This window comes from Episyrphus balteatus, chromosome 3 (assembly GCF_945859705.1).
Source record: "Episyrphus balteatus chromosome 3, idEpiBalt1.1, whole genome shotgun sequence".
In the NCBI taxonomy this organism is placed as follows: Eukaryota; Metazoa; Arthropoda; class Insecta; order Diptera; family Syrphidae; genus Episyrphus; species Episyrphus balteatus.
Genome location: NC_079136.1, coordinates 17,068,853 through 17,096,816, shown reverse-complemented (window position 1 = coordinate 17,096,816; position 27,964 = coordinate 17,068,853). Strand labels below are relative to the sequence as shown.

The window sequence follows — 27,964 nt, the reverse complement described above, 5'->3', positions numbered from 1 at the left end:
CCCGGCATGTGTGCGGTCTTGTTTTGACAAAAAATATAAAAATTGTTTGTTTTGTGAGGCGCGAAATGACTTGAATTATGGGGACATGCCGTAAAGATGGTCTTAGGTGAACGTGTGAGACCTCCCTCTAAGTGATTTGTATTGTTTTTTGAAATTTTTGGGTGATTTTTTTGGATCAAAAATAAATAAATTGGTGGAACATGTGGGTTGTAGTTCAAAGAAGATGTTTTGACTTTCGAATGACAGTGCTCACAAAGGACAAAAAATAGGTTTTAATTGGTCATTCACTTATTACATTATTTTGCTGTTGTAGAAAGGAACAAGCTAGCAAAGTTGTTTGTACTTTTCGGTACCATGAAAGTCTTTACTGTTTTGTATCTCTGAAGATCTAAAAGGGCAATTGGCTTAAATTATTGTAGAAAGCATGATCGCTGCTTAAATGTCCCTTTTTGGGACCAATTTCTGGATTTCTTGGGGTCCCACTGACTTTTGGTTTCACATTTTGGAATTATCTTAAACTCGAAAGGTTAAAAAAATCACATTAAGAGCCAAAAAAAAAAATTAGAAGAACAAGACAACTGATTCAACATCCATGCAGTTCTGAAACTGAAAGTGCTTGGGGTCTTAAAAGTTTAAAAACATAAAAACTTTGATTTAAATCCAATAGATTTGGTTATCACTTGAAGTTGTGTATTCTTGAAGTATACAAACTTTAAATTCGCCTTTAGTTTACATCATAGAAGTGTTAGGACCCTTAATTCATCGAGTTTTTTCTTTTGTACAAGTCATTGGTTTTGATAGGGTTTCCACCGCATTTATAACGCTTAATTCTTTAAGAATCCTAATTTGTTCATTTTCATACTTTTAGGACCCCAAATTTCTTCAAGAATCAGAAATTTTAAATGTTGCATTTTCATACTTTGACTTTTTTTTAATATAAACCCTGCTTAGGACTGTAAACTCATCTTTCAATTACAAAAAAATAACACAGTTCATAGCTTTGAATTTTTAGGACCCTAAAATAATTTGGTGTCAATAATTTCTTGCTTTTATATTCCGCGGTCTGTAATTTTGTAATTTTTTTTATATAAACGAGTTCTTACATACGTAAATTCATCTTGACATTGTGCTTTTCTATCTTAGAATTTTTAGGACCCTAAATTTTACTAAAACGCAATAGCGTTAGTTGAAAACTTAAATTCAGTAACCATTTCCGTTGGTCTTTTCTTATGAAAGGAACAAGTATTGCAACTATTTATGTGATTAAATCAAAAGGTAAATTTGGGACCCTATCACTTGGCGTTCCACAGCTTTGACAAACCAAATTTGAATTTAGGTACTTTTTTAAGTGACACTTTTTCTTTTTGAATTCAAGTTACTAATTGCTTCTTGGTACCTCTATTCGTTTTCCTAGTGTCCTATAAGGTTAGGACCTCCTCATAATTTACCTAAACCTTTTCAATTATGAGCAACACCTTCAAAAACAGAGTGTGTTTCTATTAGCCAAAATTTATGACCCAAATCAACCAAATGACCAATATAAACACTGAATTTGAATAAAACACGATCAACAAGTGGGTGGGTGGCAAACAAAAGTGTTTGAAAATTTATTACCCACCATCTCATCAACACCTTAATTTCACATCTTTCAAAGTAGCAAGTAAAAATCAAGAAACAAAAATGATGATTTTATTTGTATAGTAAAAACCAGTTCAGTTGTTCACACTTAAAAAAATACACAGAAATGCATCTGTCTTTCAGAAACAAACCAACAACAACAAAATAATAAGTAGCATCAATTTCACTTAGGAAATGATACAAAAAAAAATAAAAAAAAAGATGGACGACTTATACTCAACTCAAAACTCAACTCAGCACACAAGTCAAACTCAAATTGTTGTTGTTGTGTGGTAGGCGATTACAAGATCAGCCACTACAACAACTGCCAAAGCAATCGGTTAGTTCGTTCGTTTCGCCGCATAGCATTAATCAAATTGAATAAACACTTTTATAATCAATTTTCAAGTCAATAAATAACTTTAATGAAGATATAAATTCCATCATCCTTTTGCAGTTATATAGTGTATTAAAAATGTTGTTGTTGGTTTTTCTTTATACATATATACTTTTTTTTACTGCTCGTGCCTTGTTTTATTATTCACACCATCATCACACTAACGATCATCGCGCCAATCAAGAAGGCGTAGGATTGTAATTTTGCACCCAACAAACAACTATCTGCGGCGGATTGATGTATCTACGAGCATCTTTCTGGCAGTTGGCATTAGTGTATTTTATTTTTTTCTCTTCTGTATAAAGTATCTTGTGGTACGTATCTTTTTCTCTTTCTCTCTCTAAAGATACTACAAAGTTATGAAGTTTTATTGGATTTTTATTCACAGTTTTTTACTGTTTTTTTTGTGTAGTTTTGATATCTTACACACATTTGGAATTTCTGACTGATCAGTTTTCAAGGAAATCGGGTGCACTTCGAGCTTGACTTTTACACAATCGAGTCTCTCAGGATAATCACCATTACATCCAAAAGGGAAAAAGTATTTATCATTTGGCGTCATTTCTGTGCTGTGCGCGGAATGATGACCTAAAACGGCGCAAGTACTACATAATAATTATCATCGCCATCATCGTCGCCATTCCAATCATCTGCCGCATAAAGTTGTATGAAATATATACACGATGATACCCGTGTCGTCCGTCTGTCCCGTATAATGCCCGTCGAGTATAGTCGTCGTCAGTCGTCGTCGTAGCTGTCGTTGTTCTGGAAACTTTATAGGCATATTTTGGTGTCAGCCAATGGTAATGCATAAACACTGTCTGTCTGTCTGACAGTTTCGTTAAAATAAGCAAACGAATATAAAAAAAAAACCTTCAACGAGGAAAAACTTTCCTGTTGCTAATTTACTTACTGTGTTCCAGAGAAAATTGATTACCAACCGCACCATCCAGCTAGCATACTCCTGACTCTGATACTGATAGAGAGTCTTGAAATGGTATATAGTCAAGTCAATCCTCATACAAACGATATGAGGAAGACGACGATGATGATGATGAGGATGACGATGATGTTGTGAATGAAGAAGGTGGAAATCGTTGTACCAGTTGATTTTCAATTGATAATTGAGTATGTGGAGCAGAGGTAATTTATCACCCAAGTTATGACCACCATTTGGATTCCAGAAGTAGTCATGTAGGATGTTCAGGTACAGGTACCAGGAGTATCTATAGATTTCAGGTATTCTATCTGCTTTAACTACCATTATGAAAAAAGGCCCAACCGATATGTATAATGCAAGAAAAGAGATGATTGAATTAAATTTATGATGTGCTTTTAAAATGTTAAATTTAGTGTTTCGGACGTTTTCGCAAATTGTGGCTGGCAGGAGGAAGTGTTAAGAGTTTTTATTTGAAGGGTGTGTTTTCTTTTTCAATATAATGTAATAAAATACAAAAATAAAAATGACAGAAATTTATTTAATATTTCAAACAGGTTTAAGGAGAAGAAATCTTGGGAATTTATTTCCTACAAGGTTTCAAGAATTTAACCTAAGTGGTTATAATTTAGCTGGAATGGGTTAGTATTATCGGAATGAATTTAATTGAAAATCGAAGTAATTGATTCTGATGAAAAGTGGTCAATTTGGCCTAAGCTCCTTAATTAGGAATGTTTCTTAGACTCAGTTTTCCAGGTCTTTATTATTCGAGTTTTGGCTTCTTTTTTCCTCCAAAAAGACAAAGAATATTTCATCTAATTTTATATTTAAAATCCACTTTAAAAAAAGTTTGTTACTTTCGTACACATTGTTGAAGAAATTTGCTAAATTAATGAGAACTATACAGCGTTGGTATAAGCTTTAGGGCTTACTTTCAATAAGAAAAACATTGAAATAAGAGTTTGCAACAATTTTTACATTGTGCGTTAATATTCCACTCTTAATTTTTTTTTTTTTGCTCTAAGAAGGTGTGAATTATAAACTAGGAATACAAAATAATGGGCAAATGAAATATTATGTGGATCAAGAAATATTTGAAATCATGATAGATTTAAGTTTTAGAACGTTATCAATGCGGGTTAAATGAAAAAAAAAAAAAATATATATTTATAAATAAACTTGTCGAAGAAGTGTTCTCGATTTTTAGTTGAACCCAAAAAATGTTAATGAACTATTAAGTGATACTCAAAAAAATGTTGTTTTTGGATCAGTAAGTTTTAAATGCTAAAAATGTTGTCCTTAAAAGTTTAAACGGACGTTGACTATCATAAAAAAAAGATAAATCGATTTTTGCAATTTATGCTATTGTTTCACTTTCACATGCTCTAAGAAGGTGTGAATTGTAAACTGTGAACTAAAATTCAATGAACACTTAGTCAACTAATTAATATTTATCAAGAAACTTTTGAATCTTTGTATGATTTCATCTTAGAACGTAATTGTGTCGAGTAAAAACGAAAAAGGTTGAAATTATGCAAACTTGTCGAAGAAGTGTTCTAAATTTTTAGCTGATCACGAAAAATGTTAACGAACTATTACGTTATAATCAATAAATGAGCCCTTTCAATTGTAGTTAAACTTAAGTGTCAAAAACTTCTCCTTTACAGATTCAATGGCTGTTGATTGTCATTGATATTTTTGTGTGTTTATTTTCTGTTACTTTTGTTTCCATCAATAAAAACATTGAAACACAAGATTTTTGATACTACAAAAGCATCAGAGAATACATTAAAGAACAAATTAATCGATGTTTGTAATTTGCACAGAAATTCCAATATCTCACTGATATGCTTTAAGAAGGTGTGAATTGTAAACTGGAATGAAAAACGATAACCAATTAGTTTGGTTGATATTTTTTTTAAGTAATTTTTCAATCTTTAAAAGATTTTAATTCCTAAAACAGTATTATACGCAAGTTAAAAAAGAAAAGGCTGCAAAAATTCGGACTTTTCGAAGAAGTGTTCGAAATTTTTAGTTAAATACAAAATAATTAAACGAACTATTAAATACTGTTCTTGAACAGTTATTTTATCTCGAGAGTAAGTTTAAAAGGTAAAAACTCATGCCCATTAAGGTTTAAAAGAGTGGTGAATGTTATCAAACCCTTTAAGTTCTTGTAAAAGTAATATTCGGTCAGTTTAAACTGCTAATTGGAAGTTTTTGTTAGTGTAAAGTTATTTTTGGGATAGAAATGCTTACTTAGGTCATACTTTATTAATTCCCTTCATTGGTAAATGTTTAACTTAAAATTTAGAAGACTTCTTCAAAAGCTTTAATTTCTTCTAACGTTAAAAAGCGGCTTCTTGAACGGTTCTTATTTTAAAACTTCAATTTGTATCTAATAAAACATAAATAAGAAAACAGTTTAATAGCTCATAAGCTTCTTTTTTTAGCTCCCAAAGTAGTTACATTATTGAAATTTGTTTCAACTAAATTCCAAATCAAATTATGCTCGATTAACTTTTAGGCTATATGATTCTTCTATATACCTCATGAATTTACCCTCTCTTCATTATCAAAAGTAATTTCAACAAATTTTTCTTAAATTAAGTTTTCCCTTTCCCTATGTGACCCAAAAGACTGCAAACAAACCAAACCAAACAGAACAAACAAACCGAAAAAAAACTTATTCATAGCATCGAATAAAATGAGTTAATTATGCAAACGCTCAATTAATCGAGGTGATCCATCAAGAAATGTGTCTAGCCATTTCTATAAAAACCAAAAGGGACGACTACAACTATACAACTGACTGGGGCTAATGAATGAACATGGACGGATGGAGTGCGCTGATGCATCTTGTGTACATATACCCTAAATTACTATATAGCTTGAACTGCAATCAAACTTAAATGAATCCAAAAAAAAAAAACATTAATTATTCAATTTTTACTTTGTAAGCTGATTCAGCTAGAAATTGTTAATTTCAATGTAACAGTCTTTTCCACCTGTTAAATATCTTACAAGAAAAAGTGAGTTTGTTTGTTATATGAGGTGAAAACCTTCCATAAAAATTTAGTACGAAGCTCATTGAATTTTTATTCTACAAATTTTCTTCTTAATTTATTTAAATAATGAAAAAAATATGCTCCCCAATTTTGAATAAAAAAAAAAGGGAGAATAAATGACTTGACGCGACGAAGAAGACATGGATGACGACGACGAGGCTCATGTTTAAACAATATGAACCAGCGTGGAAAAAAATGAGGGGGACCACACTTTTCAAGATCTCTCAAGTGGTGCTCATCCGAAGCCTGCAGAAGATTGATGTTAGAAACACGCATAAGCATCAAGCATACATTAGCTTACCTCGCTAGTTTTGTTGTAGGTGCCATACCATATCTCTTTTGACTTGCCCCGACACAGAATACAGAAGATGACAAAAAAGTTTGCTTTGGGTTAACTAATTAGGCAAACAAACTGATGATGGACCCATTCAGGACAACCTTCTTCAGACCTTAAAAAGTCATCGTCTATACCTACTCTAAGGCTAATCAAATGATGGGTACCTGACTGAATCCCTCGAAACTTTGTTTGTTTATAAATTTGTTTTTCTTTTGGAGGGTATTTTTTTTTCTTTTTCTTTTGGGAAGATTGTGAAACTATTCTAGAGCAAAGGAGTTACGATGACAGCGAGTTATTATCCATAACCAACCATCACTTTGGCTTTGGGATGGGTAAATATTTGCTATGCTGCTGCGATAATAAAGGATAGATAAATGCTATCCAATGATGGTTTTTGGTGATGGGTAAACCCAGAAAAAGCCCACTGGTTCTATTTTTTTTTTTTTTGTGTGCGCTTCCATATACAGTAGCTGACAAAAAGGGTTTTAAGTAATAAATATTAGAAGGAAAATGGGTATAAGAAAAGTTAATATTTTAATAAGAATCCGATGTGAATTCAAGTGGAAAATGAGATACAGATAGATAGAGTGAAGATATCTCTCAGAGAGGATGTTTGCTGAAAACATAACTTTTTTTTGGTGTTGCTTATAAGTTTTTTGAATGAATTCCATTGATAAAGTTTAAGAAGAACGGATGTATGTTTTTTTGGAGTGAAATGAATGTTTGTTTTGTTTTTGTATATTTTTTTTTTAAACAATATTTTTAACCAAAAATAAGTGTGTTTAATTTGAATTTTGTTTTTCAACTTGTTGCATTTTCAGGTGATGCCAGCAATGCTAGTATAGGTAGCGGCGAGGGTACGGGCGAAGAGGATGACGATGCGAATGGTAAAAAGAACCAAAAGAAACGTGGCATTTTCCCAAAAGTAGCAACAAATATTTTAAGAGCGTGGCTGTTTCAGCATTTAACGGTAAGTATTTTCATTTTGTTAATTTAAATTTACAAAAAAAAATCTAAACAATTTTATAAAAAAGGTTTTGGTTAGAAATCGTCTTTTTAATATTTTTGTTTAACTTTAACGAAGAAATACTTCTGTGGCTTTCTTTTGATTGCTTATAATTCACAGTTTCTTAGTGTTTTCTATTTAAAGTATTTCGAGCAAATACTTCAAACCAAATTTTAAAAATTGTTTAAATTCTCTTAAACAAATACAAACACTCAAAATAAGCTAATTAAAAAAATCCTGGTATTTTTTTTTTTTCTATTTACCAAAAAACATATGCTCAGACTTTTTCTTCTTTAAAGAAGTATTTTTTCTGTTTCAAAAACTTTAGTTTTGTGAATGAAAAGCAATTAAAATTTGAATTTGAAAAATATTTCTTTTCAACGGTTTTAACCTTTATAAAAAAAGTTTTCTTCAACTAAAATTTATTTTTACGAATAACGTACTTATTGTGAATACTACTTAATAGTTCGCTTAATTTTTTTGGGTACAGCTGAAAATCTAGAACACTTCTTCGACATGTCTTAATTTTTACAGTCTCTTCCTTTTTAACTGGTATCAATTTAGTTTAATGTATTGAAATCCTTGTGAATTAAAAAGTTTCTCCGTAAAAATAATTATGTGACAAATTTTTTATTATTTTTCACTCAAAGTCTACAATTCACACCTTCTTAGGGCAAAATGTTGGGAAAGTAAAATAATTATGGAAAAATTATAACATCGATGTTCCTCCTTTATTTCACTGTTTTACACTTCAGGGAAGTTGTTTTATTTTAATCTTAAAGTATGAGATGGACTTGATGTTTTTTAAACCAAAATTATTCTAATAGTGGCTTAAAGTTTCTATTTAACTTCCACAAATCGTATCATTATTTTTTTTTTTAATTTAATTCAATTGTCTAAGTTTCCTGAATCAATCAAGTTCCTGCTAAGCATATTCTTCCCCGTGATAATTTTTTCCTTTGGTCGATTATACAATTTTCACTCCATTCGAAAATTGAAATCTTCGTTACATTAACTTAACTACATCTAGCAATTTACAAAAGACATGGCAATAAATCAAATCCCTTTTCTTTTTTTTTTTTTTGGTAATTTTCATTAAAAATTCACCCCACCACACATACACAAAGAGTCACAAACAATCGATAAGCAAGTTATCCTCAACTGATAATGAAATAAATACTTTCTTTCCTGCAACAAGAGAGTAAAGATTCCTTCAAATGCAAACTTTATAAAGAAGAAAAAAAAAAAAATTTACTTCATCTTGGTTTCAAATCGTATGCGTAACTAAAAGGACCACATTTAAGGATATATACTACAACATTATATGTATCTTCCTAGCATAAAATAAAGGTATTAACTTTTTGTGTAAATGAAATGGAACGAACGTTTTTCATTCTATCGTCATCGTCGTTTGGCGATGAGTTTTTTTTTTTTCCTTCATATAATATCCTTTTGTGTTTTCCATTACTTAAAGATATACTATACTACACCAAGCGTATACAAAAGCACACGCGTCCTGCGGGGCATGAGTGATTTTCGACTTAATCTGCAATTCATCAATGTCTAGATGTTTAACAGAGAAAATTGGGTGGATATTCTCAGACCGTATAAAGTCAAAAAAAAAATCCTACAGGAGTTTCTTCTTTTTTTTTTAAGGATTTCTTTCGTTTATCTCTCTAAATGCATTTCCAATAAATGGAAAAAAGAAAACTTTTTTTCTTACTTTTGGTTTATCACTTCAATCAGGTAATCTTCCTTCTTCTTTGGGGTCCGCCAGGATATATTTATATTTAAATGGTTAGTTCATCCTTAAAATAAAAAAAAATCTATATCCTTCGCCCACTTTCTCTTATTTCTGTTGTCCTTAAAAAAAAAGGACAATTCAAAAAGAGTAGAAAAACTCATTATCTTTCGACCAAAGTCCATTTTTGGCTTGGCTTCGAATCGAATTTAAATCCAAAATTGCCGATTGACCATTAGAAAATCCCATTAAGATTTTTATCTCGAAAAGTACCAATTTCTCTTTCTCCAACAATAACAAAAAAAATAAGGATAAACAGGAAATTTAAAATAAATACGATAAAAATGCATTGGACAACTTTTTACGAAGCTATAAACTTTTGTGCGTAGAATGTATAAAGGTTAAAATGAGAGTTAGGTACAATTTTCCACTATACCAAACTTGACCCCTTTCTCCCCTAACACACACACAAATTCCTGTCGACCTTTATGCAGATATGTAGTTTAATTTTTTTTTTGTATCTAAAAAAATATATTTGTTTACCGGATATCTTGACATTCAAAACACAAATCGTCGAAAGTTTTCTTGGTATTTACCCTTGTAATAACCAGCACTAAATCCAAAAAGGATGTCCTGCATGGTTTGAAGGGATGTGTTTTTAAACCAAAAATAGAAGAAAAAAAAAAAAAAAAACATTGAATAAATGTATCTAAAGGGACAATTTTTGGTCATATCATAGGATATCCGGTTAAGAGAGAGTATATTATTGTCAAAGCTGGTTGCCCCCCTTTATTGTTAAATGACTTTGAAATTTGAATGTTAAGCTTGTTTAAAGATACACACACGTTTTAGTTTATCCTATGGATTTACATATAAACAGATACAAATTCGAAAAGGATGAACTTAAAGTATCTAAATGTATGTATTTAGATTAGTGTATTTTTTTTTTCTTGGGTAGTTTCGAAGTATTAAGTTGGTCAAGTTATTATCGAGAAGTACCTATCTTTTTTTTTTGTATGTTTTAAATTGAAATTCGTTAAAAAGATGGTTTTTTTTTTCATAAATAGAGTTTGTAAAATAGTTTTAAGATATGAACTTCATTACAAAGAAGATTTTTAAACTCAATTTTATTCATAAGATATAATTTCGTTTAAAAGATACTGGAAATAGGAATATATTTAAGAAAAGATACTGTATCTTTTGTATTTTGGAGGTGTATTAGACTATTTAACGAGTTTTTAAAACTTAGTATCGTTCCTAAGGTACAAGTTAGTATCTGTTTAAGAAAAAGATATTGTATCTTTTGTATTTTTAAAGTATCTTAAGTTGTTAATTAAAAAAAAAAAACACGTCTTTTTCTAGATACTGAAGAAGATATGAATTTTTTAGAAAGATATTGTATCTTTTATACCTTGAAGGCGCAAATAAGCAGTTAAAAGCTATATAACTTTGTATAGTTATTTTTAATTTCGTTTGCATTCTTAGGATGCAAATTTTCTATGAAGATAATTGTTTTTTTTGATAGATATTGTATCTTTTGTAGTTCCAAGGCAAATTTCAGCAGTGTCAAGTTGTCTTACTGAAGAATTATGTGATTTTGAATAAAACAAATATTTGTGATTAAAATAAATACAAAAGATACATTTTTATTATATCTTTTTATTAAATCTCTTAAGATACAAAATTTATATTTATTTTTTTAATTAAATATTATTCATTAGAACATTAAAAATTGAAATTCACCGAAAAGATACATATTTCTTTTTAAGATACTTTTGTATTTTTTACTGTTTTTTTTTTTTTTTCTTTAGGTTTCTAAACAATAATAATAATAAGTCTGCCATTAAAGAGTAAAAGCAAATTAGTATAAATGTGCTTATCTTATCTAGGTATTATCTTTGGAACTTTTCTACGAATCAAAATAAAGTTTTTATAACAATTGTAATAGGTAGAGATAGGTAAGCAAAAATATAAAAGTACAAATAGAAATGAGATAAAAAAGGGAGGGAGTTGAAAGTAGAAAAAAAAAAATACATTGCGATAAAATGCGAGAGATATCACTATAGAGAATTTCTTTTACAAGCAAGTAGATATCGTATGTAGAGGTTAGTTTTTTTTTTAATACAAAAAAAAAAAAAAAATTGCGAATATGTGTGCTTTTATAAGATGGTCGTTGAGGTATATTATAGAGAATAAAAAAGTGGGGGGTAAGGTGTAGATATAAAATACATATACAACGTAATGAAAGGAGCCATGTCTAAAAATTGTGCAAGATAAGATCTCTGTTTTTTTTTTTGGTATATCTGGGCCAGACCGGAATGGTAGTTCGCGAACTAACTATACCAAGTATACTTTTTTTTTCTGTCCGACATCGTCGTCGTCGTCGTCGTAGAGTCGCTCCATGTTGTGTATGTTTTTATACAAAGACAGGGTAGATTTTTTGGTGTGCACTTGTTTTTTTGTTTATTTTGTTGGTTTATAATAGTGTAATGGGTAAATAGTGATCTCATTGGTGGAAAATTAAGTGGAGTACTTGAGCTTTACACACACCTCCTACTTTTGTTTAAAGAAAAACAAAAAAAAAAAAAATGTTTAAGAGGTTTTATATTTGTTTTAAATTTTCCATTCGATTGAAGTAGGTTTGTAGGTGAGAATTGTAAAATGGCAATTTTTATATTTTTATAAGGTCAATATCACAAGTTTAAATTGAGATATTGTTATTTGTTTTGACAATTTTAAATATCTTTGATGCAAACAGTGGAAATGACGGTAATTTATTGAAGAATTTACCCACTCCTTTCAGAAGAGCTTGAAGAAGTTCTGTAATTTTAAGACTTTCTATAATAGATCTCATATACCGGCGGCATTTTACTGTTTCAATTTAAATCGAAATCGAATAAAAACTTATAGTAAAAATGTAAAATTTGAAGTTTCTGCACTTTCTCTCTTAGGAAATGGCATACATTTGTGGCTAAGAAACAATTCAGCAAATTTTACATGTCCTTTTTTGCGTAGTTTTTCAATTCAAAATTAATAATTCACACTTCTTAAAGCATTTAGATATCATTCCGAATTATGTGCAAAAATTTCAAAAATCGATGATACAAAAAAAATAATTTTTTTGTGGAACAAGTATCCATTTTAACCTTTAGGGACCACATTTTGAATGTTAAAACTTATGAATATTAAAACCACACTTATTTCAAATATACCTTAATAGTCCTTTAACATTTTTTGAGTTCAACCAAAAAACTGGAACACTTCTTCGAGAAGTCTAAACTTTCTTAGTCTATTTTCTTCTAGCTTGTATTAGTTGCGTTCCAGAGTTGAAATCTTCTGTAAATTCACAATTTTTTTTAGTTCCTATAATATATAGGCTAAGCGTTCAACGTTTTGTATTCGCAGTTAACAATTCACACCTTCTTAGACCATATTTTTCATAATGAAAAATATTTGTGAAAATTGCAAAAGTCGATGATTTGTTTAGCAACGAAGATCCATTTAAACATTTAAAGATACAATTTTTGACAGTTTTATCTTATTTATATTAAAAACACACTTATTTCAAATATTTCTTTATAGTTTTCTAACATTATTTGAGTTAAATTAGAAAAAAGGAACTCTTCTTCGAAAAGCCTAAAATTGTCTCTCTTTTCTTCTAGCTAGTATTAATTAGATACGCTAAAAGAAGTTGAAATCTTCAGTGAACTCAAAAGTAATTCAGTAAATCATTTGACTAATTGTTCATTATTTTGCATTCCAAATTTACAATTCACACCTTCTTAGAGCAAAAAATTAAATTATCAAAATATTAAAGAAAAATGCTAAAATCTATGTATGATGCCTCTCTTTATTGTATTAGTTGATACTTTTCATGCAACATATTATCAGTTGAAGAAAGGCTTAAAATCTTATAATATTTACCAAAAGTTCTTGCTGTTTTAGCAGTTAACTTTTTTTGAAAGTTTAAAACGAGCTTCGAACAAATTAAACTTTTTTTCCTTCGGTCGCTCAAAAATATCTTTAAAAATGTTTAAAATTGACTATAGAAATTTTTGTTTATCAAAACTAAATACCATATTCCATGCAAATCAAACAAAAATAATTATTTTGATTAAATAATGTAGGTATACAAAATCAGAACATTCATCTTTCGATAAGTCAAAGAGAGAGGGACCCTTTTGTCATTCATTGATATTGTCACCACCACTGCGCCGCACTAATGTAAAATCCTTAAACAAATATTTATGATTAAATAACATTCATGTTTGTGAATATTTAATAGCACCCGTTTCCAAATAAAATGGTAACAAGGATAACCTCCTAATATCTCTATATATTGAACTACGTTCACATTGTCGTTATACGTGAAATGCCCATCTCAGTTATTGACTATTAAACAATATTTTCTTTTTTTCTTCCTTTTCCTCTTTTACCATTATTGTCGTCATTTGGCAGTTCAATCTAATATATATGCGTTAACACGTTTTCCACACCCCTCCTGAAAGTTAGCGAGGACGAGGACACATTTTGCGCCAATATTCCAATTGAATTTCAATTCAACCATTGTCCGCCTGTTTGGCTACTGATAAAACCCAAAATGTCTCTCAACAATACAAAATAAAAGGACAAAATACACACACACTCTCATACTCAAATATACAAATACAAACAAACCATTAAATGACAGAGGGAACAATACAGAGTACAGAAGAAATTTAAAAATACAGAAATCACTGAATTTTCCAAAAACCTTCTCTCAATACCTTGTCTCTACATTATCCTTGCCTAAAGTGTATCCTGATAATTGGGAAGCTTTTTTGCAATATTTATCCTTGTTGTATAGTTGCATTGTATATGCATCATCAGCATATACAATATTCCAGATTGAAATTATTCAAAATGTAATTTCACAAGAAGCACAACCAAACAGCATCTCCTAGCCACCAGACAGCAGAAGCTCGAAACACCACCAGGAGCCATAGATCGACTACAGAGAAAGACAGAGAGAAAGGATCTCTCTCGAAAGTGGTTTTTGGGGGTAATTTATTGATTGGTTTTGACCAAAAAGGTATACCTATATAGCGTCTTGTTGTCTTCGTCCTGTAGAATAGATGTTTGCAACAAATTGTCGAGGATTCAATTTGTGTGTGGGCATAATATAATATTGGTGCGTGCTTCATGTTTGCCATATGTCCTGGAAATAATGATTTTACTTAAAGATTTCATTGTAGAGGTTTTGGTATTGTATCGAAGGAGTTGAAGGGAGGAGGTTTTGAATGACTTTAGACTTTCTGGCCGCAGGGTATAAGAAAACACTAAATCTAAAACAACATATTGTTCAGGTACATTTCATGGTATTCTCCAGAAACAACAAACACAAAACATGTTTGGGGGCTAGGCAGGTATACTACCTTTATCTAATGACAACAATGGCGGCCGATAGTAGGTAGATAGGTATAGTTAACTAAAAAGTACAAGTTTTCATCCTTCCTTACTTCGTCGTCGTCGACGGTTGTCTGTGTATCGGTCGTCTCTTAACTCCTTATAGACTTGCTTTTCATGTCAGAGGTGTTCCGCAGGATACACAATTCACCAAATGAAACATAGGTGTTTTATCTTGAAGGCGAGTGAAGAACGCTCTTTTCCTCAACATGCCCCCCCCCCTCTTTTACCCCGTTCTCCCCTATTCAGTTTAATTTTGAACTAAAAACAAGCTGCAACAAGATGTTGTATGCATGTTTTGGGTTTGTGCGCCTATAAGAAGGTGTATTTCGTGTATAGGTATAGTCTGCAGGACATTCTATAGAAGGACATTCATTTAACAGAAATGCCTTTACATATTAAATATATCCTAACATGAGTTTAGAGAACTGAAAATTGTTGAGACGACCACGAGAAAACCCTAGGAGGAGAGTACGAGTACAACATTTGGAACATTCAGAATGCATGCATATATTGCATATGGCCAAAGGTGCTTGAAACATGCCCTCCGAAATGATGGTTTTGAAATTCTAACAGGGGAATATACCTTAAACATCAAGGATGCATTTTGCAATATTGTGTAGATAGGACTGCGTTTTGTAGTTAAGTATAGATAGAAAGCCTGTTGGGTTATTTTGTAAGGACTGATGATTTGGGGATGCAGCAGACCACCAGTTTGATGATGATGATGATGATTATGCATTTACCTATTTTCTATAACAACTTACCTATAGGTTGTATGCGGAGGTGTAACATTTTGTGTGGTTAATTAAATGTGCCTTATGGATTGGGTGTTACCCAAAATCATGTAAGGAACTGATATAATATTATTATTCCAGGCAAGACACAAGATTTTGGGGGGGAGTAAGAGGCATTGTATTGGTCAAAAATTAAAGCTATATCCAAAAAATTGGTGATTTAAAAGGTATTCTAAAGGATTTTTCTCTTGTTTTGTATTGATATTAAACAAGAAAACAAAATTGAAGATAACAAATCCTTACATAATCTTTCGGCATATTATATTCCATTTCAAAGTAGTCGATAGGTATGGATAAAGAAGGTTGAGTTTTTTTTTTTTTTTTCTTATCGGATATTCGATTCGTTAGCTGTCAATATTATGTTTAGCCCTCATCATTATCATATAGCCGTGTAAGGATTTACAGAAGGATAAAAGGATCTGATGATGGTATTTTAATGATATGTGTTGGTTTGGGGTCTGTGAGAGGGGGATGAGATTTGTTTTTTTTTTTTGTGGATTTAAGAAAAATGTAGTAAAAGCAAAAAATCTTTCAGTTTATGGAATTTCTTTTATACGAAAACATTAAAGCATTTTTAAGATTTTGCTTTTTGTTTTGCAATTTTTAGTAACGAATCAGAAACTTTCAATTCAAAAATATGGCTCTAATATTCTTATACCTTTAAAACTAACAAGCATTCAGACCCCAACTAGTCTTATAAACCAAGGTTAATAAACGACATTTGAATTCAGTGCTAAAGACCTAGCTGAAGTTTATGCACATTAAATTTTTATAGGGTCCTAAACCATATCTAAAGAAATTAAGAACGATAAAAACCACAATAACTACAAAATATGTACATATACTTGTAAGTGAAATATAGTATTCGAAATACTCTTTTTTCAACTGAATTGGATTTGGACCTCAACTGGACTAAATACAACTGGACTCAAATGGTCCCAATATTCCCAAAATTTTTTCCAGAACTTGTCAGAAATTAAATAGGATATTATACTTATCAAGGCTGTCCGAAAACCAGAAACAAATTGTTAAGCAAAAAACAACTACATACTTTATAAGAAAATAAGGTATTTAAAATTGAAATAGGGTCCTAATGCAAACCAAATTATACAAAAAATTGGTTAGATCCTTTGGCCTCAGTAAAACTAAGAAACGCAAATTGAATACAAAACAAAACACACATTTTATTGAATGCTGAATCTTAGGCATAATTTGATTCGGATAGGGTCCTAACTCCTAACCAACAAACAATTAAAATCGTATAACTAGCTACCCTTAAAAAAAATTGGGTAAATATTGACTATTACCTACCTAAATAGCTTAAGCGCTTTTGACTTTTCTCACACAACATAAGTTCGTCTACATATCTCAAGTTTCGATTGGGCGCCATTTTTATAGGGTCTTTCAATATGACAAGTTTAAAATATTCTAAGTTTTGATGTCAAATCGAAGATAAAATAAATGTATGTGGGGCTAACTTTTTCAATACAAACAAACAGAAACACAGTCAATAACCTTTGTCAACTACCCAGTAAACCGTTCTCTTGGGTCACTAAAAGTTCATTGTCTTAAAATTTTATAAATGAATCTATTTTCTTACTATATATCCCCGTTAAAGAGTAAACTTTAATTATACCTCACTTATCAAGACCCTATTTACTATTTCAAACAATGTTATCTTTAGTTTAATCCCTGACACAATAAAAAATCGTATTGACCAAATTACCATTCAAAAACCCAACCAACCTTATCACCATCTTCATCGTCTTGTGTGACCCTTATTTTTCAGATTTTTCGACGGTTTTAAGTCACAATTAGACTATAAAGGCCACAACTCCACCTGTGCAGCCATTAAAGTCCGCTTCCATATTATATTCGTTGGCGCGACTCGTGATAAATATGTATGATCCCGGTCAGTCTAGCGAATCAGCCGCATTCAATTCAGGGATGTACCGAACCCCTCTCCAAGTTGTTGGTTAGGTCATGTTAATGTATATTTTTTCTCCCCGTTTTGAGACTTTTTTTTTCAAACTTGAACTAAAATAGGTATGGGAAGTTTGGTGGGGTCCTATAAAAGCGGACGACCGACGACTATAAAGGGCTTAAGATTGAAAAACCACGAAACACGATGTATTGGTTGAGTTTTGTATTATTTAAAGACTTTTTACAATAGCGAACTTGCAGGTTCAACGGGGAGTTACCTTTGAATATCTAGGGATAGTTTAGGTTTTATGTAGCACCACTCTGGGCTACTAGTCGATTTCATTTATATATAAGTTTTGTCTTGTGGGGGCACAATGGCATGACAAACACTTGAGATGATTGTTTCAAATTCTCCAGATAACAACGACGACGCGACGGGACGAATAAAAAGGCGTGACAGTAATTAATTATGTGCAAAACAGAGGAGCTCCCCAGTGTAGTGTGGAATTGGAAATTGGAATGGAATGGAATAACATTTGCAATGCATGTGCTGCGGTTCTTCACCATCATCATCAACAGAAATACTCGTAATATAGGTTCAGACTTCAGATTATACAACATGCGGTCGAGCTTTGCGTTTTGAGATACTTAAAGGCTTGCAAGAATGCCAAGGAATATAGAAAGGAAGTAAGGAAGGTGGGGTTGTTGGTGTTTATTTTTTCCTCTTTTTTTTGTATATGTATATTGCTTGAACATTTCTGACGAACGATGGCGATTGTGGGTTGAACTCTTTAGCTTTGGAATTCATTAATTTTGTGTTGTTGTTGTTTTATTTTTCTTCAGAATTTTTTTTTTTTTTTCTCATTTTTACTTTTTATTAACATCGCTCTGAGTTGTGCTCTACTCTATAAAGGGGTGGCGCATAAATTTATTTTTGAGTGAATCAAGCGCCATCTTTGAATAATTAAAATGTGCATCCATTATAGTAAAATAAAAAAAAAAAATATATATAAATGAGAGTTTGTTTGAGTGGGGAAATTTTTCTGTTGTATATTTTCCAATCCAATAATAATTAAATTGATGATGATGGAAGGAAGGAACGAAAAGTGATACAATTTGCGAAACTTTAATTTTGAAAAAAAAAGAAAAATTGCTTTCAAATTGATATTAACTTTAAAAAGGTGCAAAATAGAATACTTTTAAAATATCAGAAATTGATAGTTTTTTAAGGTATGCAAGACTCTCAAATAACTATAATATGTTTTTAGTGTTGTTGTGAGAAAGTTGGTTTAAAAGAGGTTTAGTTGAAAATGGCGCCCAACGCGAGATTTAAGATTATACTTTTTTGTACCTGCCTAAAAGTTTAACCTAATCAATTATTCATCTCTTCAATCAATTTTCCAAACAAATGTAAAATAAAACAAATATTTCAAATAATGTAACTGGCACCCAATTTTGGACCCGAAAAAATAGAGATTATTTAAGATTTTGTTTAACCTCTTTCATTGAATTGAATTGTAAAAATATCACAAAACAAAATCTTTACGTGACAAAATTTCAAGAAAGCTTTTAAAAGATTTACTTATATCAAGAAAAAGTGTAAAAATGGCGCCCAACGTGAGATTTATAGTAACACATCCGTACACATGACTTGGAATCAATATACCTTCTTATTCTCAGAGTTTATTATATCCTTGGAAAATTTACAACTTTAAACTGCAATATTTTTTTTTCAAATGGCGCCCAACGTGAGTCAAAAGTTCTATCAACATTTGAACTCACATTTAAAGTGTTTCGTTTAATATCATACAAATTAAAAGTTTTACAACTAAATTCAAATGGCGCCCAACGTGAGATTTTTAACTAGAGTTCAAAGTTTACGTATTGGAAAATTAAAACAATTTTCTTATCTCACAAAAATCTTAAACATGAAAATGAAATCAATCTTCCAAATTTATCATTAACGCCACCAAAAAAATGATTACAAAATAAGATTTGATAAAAAAGAAACCTCTTGTATTTACTTTATCTGCCCCCATATTGCATTAAAAAAAAAACTGACTAACCCCAAAAAACAAAAATCCAAAAAAAAAAAAAAACTAAACTAATCAAACAAAGATACAATTTTGACTTCAACAACTTTAATTGAATCTAACAAAAAGTTGTTTATATCTATAAAATGCAATAACGAATTGTAATAATTTTTTTTTCTTCTAATAAATCTTCCAATAGAAGTCCCGACTTGGTGGCGTCAAAATATGCCACTGGATTTTTAACACTAAAATAAACAAAACATCCCTTTATCTTTCATTACTAACTGTAATTCTATTCCAATATACCCCCGAAATCTAAACCCAACCAACTAAACACAAAAAAATGCGCTTTTTTCGGGTGCATTTTCTATATACAAAAACTATACACAAAATAATCTATAAAAACGATGAAATATTATTTATTTAATCGAAATTGGAAATCTAATCAAATACTGATCAAATGGCGCTACAATGAAGTTTTAGAATAAATATTTGATTAACAATAACACGAACACTGAACTGAACTACTGACGATGACGGCGACGACGGACGACGATGTCGACTCTTCGACGGACGTTGTCTATCGGTTGTATTATTATTTTTTTTTTTTTTTTTGGATCGATGCATCGAATGCATTATCTTTACATGATTTATGGGATTTTATTTGGGCAAACGCCATAAAAACCTAGAAAAGAAAAATTGTAATCGATATAATTCTGACCCAGAGGAGCACTTGAAAAATTTAGTATAGAAAAAAAAATGTAATAGAAATGAAACACATACTAGTAACATTTTTTTTTTGAAAACATTGAGATACAATTTTTAAGATAGCGTAATACTATGTTTGCGGTTGATTCCAGACAGTAGCAACCTAATTTTGTGTAAATATTGATAAAGATAGCGTTGTTGTTTTCTTTTTTTTTATTATTATTTACGTATTTTAACAAGATAATTTTTAGGTCTTGATATTAGGAATGTTTCTATGACTCGATTAAAATGTGTAATACACTTCAGTAGATAGGGTAAACTATTTATGTGAGAAGTATAAAACGGCTGGTTAAGGTTTTTCTTTAATCAAAATGGCGCCCAACGTTCGGAAAAATTTGATGTGTGCCAGTAAATATCGAATAGAATTAATCTCAAGGTGCATCATTTAGTTATGTGTTGTTTCTTATTACTTCTCTCAAAAACTGTAGAAAAAAAAATAAAAAATAAAAACAACTGGCCTCAAGATGTACTCCTGAGGAACATCAACCTGTAGTTGTTTCAAATCAACTTCAAATTAAAATATTAAAATTCTAACAGTCCCCAAAAAGTCAAAGGTGTGCTTTTCAATGTTCAATGTCCTTACAACATTATCCTTATGTCAATCAAAATTTTTGGATAAAAAAAAACTGTCATAACGTGTCAAATTTTGACGACACAATTATTGTTTTACTTAATTTTGATATCAACTTACATCCATTCTTGCATTACAAGATGATAAAAATTGTTCATTTATAAGTTAATCCACTAAAGAAATGCATTTTTATTTACAAAGAAAAAATGACATATCCCCATCCAATTAGGATAAAAACATATGCAGCTGCATTTTTTTTCAAGAGCCTCTCAAAAATTGTCATCATATCCGCATAGTAATTGCATAAAACATATTTATTTGTTATCCTTCCGTTTATTCATACTCAAAAAAGTACTTTAATTAGGCGAATAATTGAAGGTGCATTTTTGGTTAAAGGATATTTTTTATACCAAAACAACTAACCAAAAAAAAAAAAACATCCTTCATAATATAAGTGCGTAGTTATTATTAAACCATATTTTTTTTTAGATTCCACTCACATATGGTTCCTCTTTACAAAACAAAAATTCTTATTGTTTGAAATTTATTTACAAAAAAAAAATAGGATTAATGGCGGCAAACCTCTTTTTTGCACCAACCATTAGCGTTTTTTTTTTTATTATTTTCTCTCTATCCTTTTGTTGAATTTAAATTGAATGAGTAAGAAATACCTTTTGTTAAATTACATTTAAACTGGGATAATTTGTGTAGGAGTTGTTTATTGTGATTTTGAGAGGGGATTTAATTTGATTGTTAACTTGCGCGCCGCGTTGGCTTTGTTTGATTATAACACAGACAAAAAAAAAAAATCAAAAAGAACGAAAAACCCAAACCAAAAATAAAAAAAAAACTGCGCGCACGCGTAAAAAGATATTTCCGCCAGATGTGGGAGTTCTTTCTTTCACTTTACTTTGTATTTAGAAATAAAATTCTACGATGCAAAGAAATTTAAATTTATTAAAAAAAAAACAACTCCCTCATTTTAACTGAAAATTTTCTCTTTTTTTTCTTTATTTTAGCATCCTTACCCCTCAGAGGACCAGAAAAAACAATTAGCGCAAGATACAGGTTTAACGATATTGCAAGTAAATAATTGGTAAGTGCGAATTGATATTTTTTAAATATTTATAAATATTGATATTTTTGAAGGTACTATAGAATTGCGCTAAGATTATACGACAAAAAATAAATTAAGTAACAATCAAAGCCAACTGCATAAAAAAAATAATTATCTAAGAAAAACCAAAAAATTTCTTATAAACTTGAGGGAACTAAATTTAGATAAAAAGATTGAAGTAAGAATATTGAGAAAAAGTGTTTTTTGAGTAGATTGCATGTAGTCAAAAAATATTCTACAAACAGTCGCTTCGCATCGTCTTTTTGTTGGTTTCATTTCGTGCAATTTTCATTAAATCATTAATTTAACTCGCAGTTTTATTAATTTATTTTGCAATTTCACATTTGGCTTATATTTAAACATAAAATTATTGCACAAAGACATTTTGCAAAATTGCACTCTTTTCCAGAGCCTAATTTAGTTTTAAAACTGTTTTGCGTTGCGATAAATTACAGGAACATAGATTTCGCATGATCGCAGCAAGCTAAATAAAGCTACGCAAAATAATAACAAGCGAAACACAGCCATGCGAATTCAATGTAATCTGAAAAATTGATAAGTGGTGTGAAAACATAGTGATATTATAAATTGCGAAACAAATGTAAAAGTTGCTAAATTGAAAATTGCGAATTAACCTTGGCAATGAAAAATTATTTGTGTAAATATTTTACAGAATGATCCTTACCAGTGTTTCTGATAAATTCATCAGATATTAAAACTTAAGATTTCTGAGAAAGAAGACGAATTAAGAGTTTGAATTAAAAAAATTGGATTATTTTCATCTGTTTGATTTTACGCGAAAGAGACTTCAAGTCTCTCGCTGCTCACCCAATTTTTTTTTGTATTTATCTTTAAAAATCTTCTGAAATGCTTAGAACTTCCGGTTCCATTAAAAGTCGTAGGAGTCTTCATAGAAACATTTTATGTCAGCACAATAATCCTTATCCAAGAAGTAATATCAATTCAATTGCCAATCGATCAATATCGAAACAGTTATTAAAAACATTAATTTTTTCAAGTTACTTGCCACAATTTTTTCTCAAATTTAAGAAAAATGTGTCTATATTTCACAAAAAGGTGTCCCTATAATGAATTTTCCTTTATATTAACTTTGTCGGCAAAAAAACTGGAAATAGGTAGCAAAAACCGCAATTCGTGTCAAAACGCCCAAGTTCTTGCTTTTTATTCCATTAAATTTGGCATGCAAGATGGAATATTTAGAACTCTTTACTGAACAGCATTACAAGCAAACTTTTCAGCTAGAAAGTATATTCACGCGCAATTATATCGGACAGAAAAAAGGAAAAAGTCTGTTGTAGAAACAAGAAAATGTATGATTTTTTTTTTAAATGTATGCGTGTGTTGGTCACAATCAAAATATAATTTTCCATCATCAACCAATATTAAGACCAGTCTTTTAGAAGAAAAAATATAATGGATACAAAACAAAACATTTCTAAAAGAAAGGGAAAAAAAAAACTTAAGTAAAATTTATTGCGATTATCCTGTCAGATGTTAAAAGCTTGATAACCACATAGCTTTTTTTCATATAGTCGTCATCGTCCTTTTATTCTATAGATGTATGAGTATAATACCAGCAACGTTTAAATGTTGCAATGTTATTAGTTGAAAATAAAATATTTTTCTCTCCTCTTATCTACGCATAGAAAAATATAAGCCAAAAAGTTAAAATAAAAGAAACCATAACAAAACCACTTTCAACAAAGAAAAAAAGAAGTCGAAAATAATGGACCAAAAAAGCCCAATTCAAGCATCAAAAAGCCGCCACCCTTCTCTTCTCTCACACATATCAAACCTTCAAAAAAATATAGGTAACTTAAAGTTCGAGTTCGGGTATTTTGAAAACAAAACAAAAAAAAAGTAAAGAAAGGAAAATAATTTATGGCTGAGTGAAATTAGTAAAAGAACTATACCACCCCACTTCTAGCTGTTGTGCCAAAAAGTAAAAAGGATATAATGTGTTTATATCCGCAAACACCTTTCCTTTTCTTCTGAAATGGTTTGTCCAAAAAAAGAAAATAATACGAAGAAAAACAAGGATATGGGTTTTTTTGTTGTTGTTCTTGAAAAAAACTTGAAGAGGGTATTTTTTTTGCCGAAGATATTTCTTCTTTATAAAATTATTTCTCGCAGGTATTAGAATTGGGTATAGGTACTTTTTTGCCATTACTGGGAAGCTAAATGCTTATAAGACGACTGCTGGCGTGCATATTTGGTGTTAATGGAAGACGAAAATTCCATTTAGATACATTATTTTCTGTTTGGATTCCTCCCACCCCTATATTATAAGCTCAACGTCTATTTGCACTTTCAACCCCCCGGAAAAAAAAAGTCTCTTTTAGCTTTTATACAATACGAAGCCATTTGGGTTATATTTTCTCAGGACTGCTACTACTCTTGGGCTATGTCTTTTCTTTCTTCGGGTTATACCTCTACTTTTCTATACCTATTTTCTCTCTCTTATAGTGTTTGTTTACTAAAATAAAATTCCCAATGGAATCACAAATATTCACAAAGGCGAATCGGAGCAAGGTGCCAGGCAATAAATTATTTTGGCCAGGCAACCTGAAAAATTCTTCTCCTTATTTTATTTTTTTTTTTCCTTTTTTTTGGATTAATATATGGGCAAATGGGATCGGTTTGTGGATTGGGATGGATACAATTTTTTTTTTTTCTTCTTCTTATACCTAAAATTGTATACTTATCTAAACGAGAAGAACGAACCAAAAAGTCCAAACAAAGGAAAATTCAACTTAATTCCTAAGATGTGTATCTTAAGAGATTAAATTTGTATATATTTTTTTTTCCTTTAATTTTGTGTATATTTTCTTTTGTTTTTGCAACAAAAAATACAAAATAAATAAATAAGAAAAAAAAAATATCTTAATGGAAGATTGAAATTAAAGTTTTCGTATAAGGAAAAATATATCTGTATATATAAATTTTTTGTCTTAATACTTTGTTGCAAGTTAAGGTACAATTAAAAGAATGAGTACTAACAAAGTTCAAAATGATTTCCCGCTGAGAGACTTTGAGTTTTTTTTTTCTCTTGTCACGTGTAGATGAAAATTTGATACGGATGCTCAGGACCGCATTTTATGGAGAACAGCTGTATCCGCAGAAATCGGCACCAAAACCGTTTTCAAGAAACTTTCCGTATCTTGTTCTGAACTTTGTTGTATTTCAAAGAGTTATTGTTGCTTATTGATCTAAAAAGTCTGTTCTTCTGAAGACCTTTTAACTATCTTTCATTTCAGCAACGTAAAACACTCTTGCCATTATTTGATTGTATTTATTGTCATTAATAGTTATATTCTATATATATAAGTTTTTCTGGTAAAAAGCTAAAAATGAAAAAAACTGATATGGAAACAGTTATTAAAAACTGTCATTTTTGCATGTTTCTTGCTAAATTTTCTCTCTGCTTTGGAAAAAAATATGTGAACAGTTCTGGAATAGGTCCTCTCCAGTTGTTCTGTCCGTAACATTTATGTTATCGGGTAAAAAAGTGGAACAGGTATCGAAAATCAACAAATTTATATATTTTTCTCTTTTTTTACTACAAAATTAAGCTAAAGCTATCTGTAATACGTAATTTATTAAGAACGAGTAAGTAACTTGGTTTAAGGATTAAGATGAAAAACACGAAAATAAAGTAGATTTCAGATAGCAGAAATTGCAAGTATTAAAACCTTGAAAAAGTTCGAGCTCTTCTTTTTCTTGATTATGTATTTTATAAAAACAAAAAAGGTTCATTAGTCCTCGTTTAACAACACACAAAAAGGTTTAATATTATTTAAACGTCAAAATAAAAAAAAATATATTTTCTATTGATTACGACAATTTCGAAACAGTTATTAAAAACCATAATTTTTACATGTTTTTGTGACAATTTTTTCCTAAATTTTAAGAAAATATTGTGTACAATTCTGAAAAAGGTCTTTTCAAGAGATTTCGTTCTTAATATTTATTTTTTTTCGGGTATCAATGAAGATGGCATAAAAAAAATCGTATTTCATAGAAATTCAATTTTATAGTATTTTCGTTAAAAAAGTTAATATTTTTTAATGAAGAATTTCAGAGCCATCTTTAAATTTATAACTCTCCTTAAATGATTTCCATTAAAGTTCATCGATTGTACTGAAAGAAGGAACTAAAAAAAGTACTAACAAAATCAACTTTCTTTTACAGAAATAGTTCCAAAACCAAAAATTTAGGCACAGGAAGGTTTAACAGGTTGTATTAATAGATGTATATTAGGGTGTCCCTTATTTTGCAAATGGCTGAATTTAAATACGCATACGGGCTCAAAAGTTTCGCAATAAATAAAAAAAAATATTCCCAAAGTTTCAAGTCCCTATCTCAATGCTAAGTGGACGCGACTTAATTTTTAATATTTCCATACAAAATATCGATAAATTACAGGTAGTTTTGAAGTGGTTTACTCAAAAATTCGGTAAAACTGTAAAAGTTGATAGAAAATTTTGAAAATTTGCAAATATCTTCAGCACTATAAGGAGTGTACGAAAAAATTATTTATTTTTTTAAATAATGCTGAGTCAGTAAAAAGTAGGTAACCGTTAATATCACTGTTCTTATGATATTTGCGGTTATGTTTTACTTACTAAGCATTGTTTACAAAAGAAAAATATTTTTAAATATTTTTTTCGTACACTCCTTATAGTGCTGAAGATATTTGCAAATTTTCAAAATTTTCTATCAACTTTTACAGTTTTACCGAATTTTTGAGTAAACCACTTCAAAACTACCTGTAATTTATCGATATTTTGTATGGAAATATTAAAAATTAAGTCGCGTCCACTTAGCATTGAGATAGGGACTTGAAACTTTGGGAATATTTTTTTTTATTTATTGCGAAACTTTTGAGCCCGTATGCGTATTTAAATTCAGCCATTTCCAATATAAGGGACACCCTAATGTATATAGATGTCTGCTAGCCAGTAGGTATGTTGACGTTCTGAAGTCAATTTATCAATCTTTTCTAAAGATTTGTGTGCATGATGCAAATTGCACTCAAAAGAAGGCTCCAAAAAGTCTCAAATTCGTCCCTGTATCTATAGCATTTCACATGCGTCTTTATATCAGTTGCATGTAAATGATACAACACAACTTGGTATCATCAAAAAAAGCAAACAAGTAAGAAAGAAAAAAAAAAACGTCATCCCATCAACTTCAACAAACATCTCATGTTTCATTTGCATAAATCGACAAAAAAAAACCTATAAAAAAATACCAACAACAAAAAATAAAGGAACACTATTGCGTTGTTGCATATATCTTTCACGTGGAGTCAACACCATATCCATGTCTACCAATATGTGTATTTTTGTGTGCATCATCACAGGCATCGCATCATAAGCCTAAGAGCGCACTTTATATGTTTTGTTGCAACAAAACATCACACATCGCGCACAGAAAAGATTGAAATTTGAGGATTTTTTTCGGTCGTTGTGTGTTGGTCGCTCTCTCCATCAAAGCCAGTGATATGGTTATATCATGATCAAAAATAAAAAAAAAAAAAAACATTGGTGCAATATATTTTGCATATAAGTTGCAGATACCTAAGCTAAGTAAGGAAAGATAGATGGAAAAGGTGTTTACCAATATTTCACATCTTCCTTATTCTTATAGGTATCATTTGATATCTTTTTTTTCTTCTTCTTCTCAGAATTCATTGATTATTATATTTTTTTTCTTGTTCTTGTTGACAGTTATATCTAGATTTTTATTAGAAGTGAAAAATCTTTTTGAGTATAATAAATAATAACGAAAAGCCCAATTAGCCCGAAACATTCACCCCCACACCTATCACTCAATTCGCCATTTTATCGCAATAAACCTAATAATTCCTGTCCAATAAAAATGCACAACAAATCAAAATCTCTTAGCACCATACTCACTATGGTGCTGTGTGATGTTTTATATCATCACACAGCACAAGGATATGAAAAGAAAGCAAAGGATAATCCCTTATACACAATTGTTGTGTTGTTGTATAGTAGAGTCGAATCGAGTCAGGAGGGTTATAAACTACAAATTTCTATACCACCCCCAAAAAAATAAGCTACAACAACAAACTTCTATACAGTTAGTCAGTCATAGTCATCGGGCACACACTCCATATATCCTATAACATTCGTTTATATGAAAATTGTGTATAAAATC

General features: G+C 30.3%; 1 protein-coding gene across 2 annotated transcripts in view; it reads left to right on the top strand.

Moving 5' to 3' along the window:
- Positions 1 to 27,964, top strand: part of LOC129914147 (homeobox protein homothorax) — a 377,750-nt gene that overhangs the window by 339,679 nt on the left and 10,107 nt on the right. The window contains exons 11-12 of one of the 2 annotated variants that reach the window (XM_055993231.1): positions 7,169 to 7,326; positions 21,660 to 21,736. In XM_055993231.1, coding sequence (XP_055849206.1) covers positions 7,169 to 7,326; positions 21,660 to 21,736 — 235 coding nt within the window. The remainder of the gene's footprint in view (positions 1 to 7,168; positions 7,327 to 21,659; positions 21,737 to 27,964) is intronic. The other variant, XM_055993232.1, reaches the window with a different exon arrangement.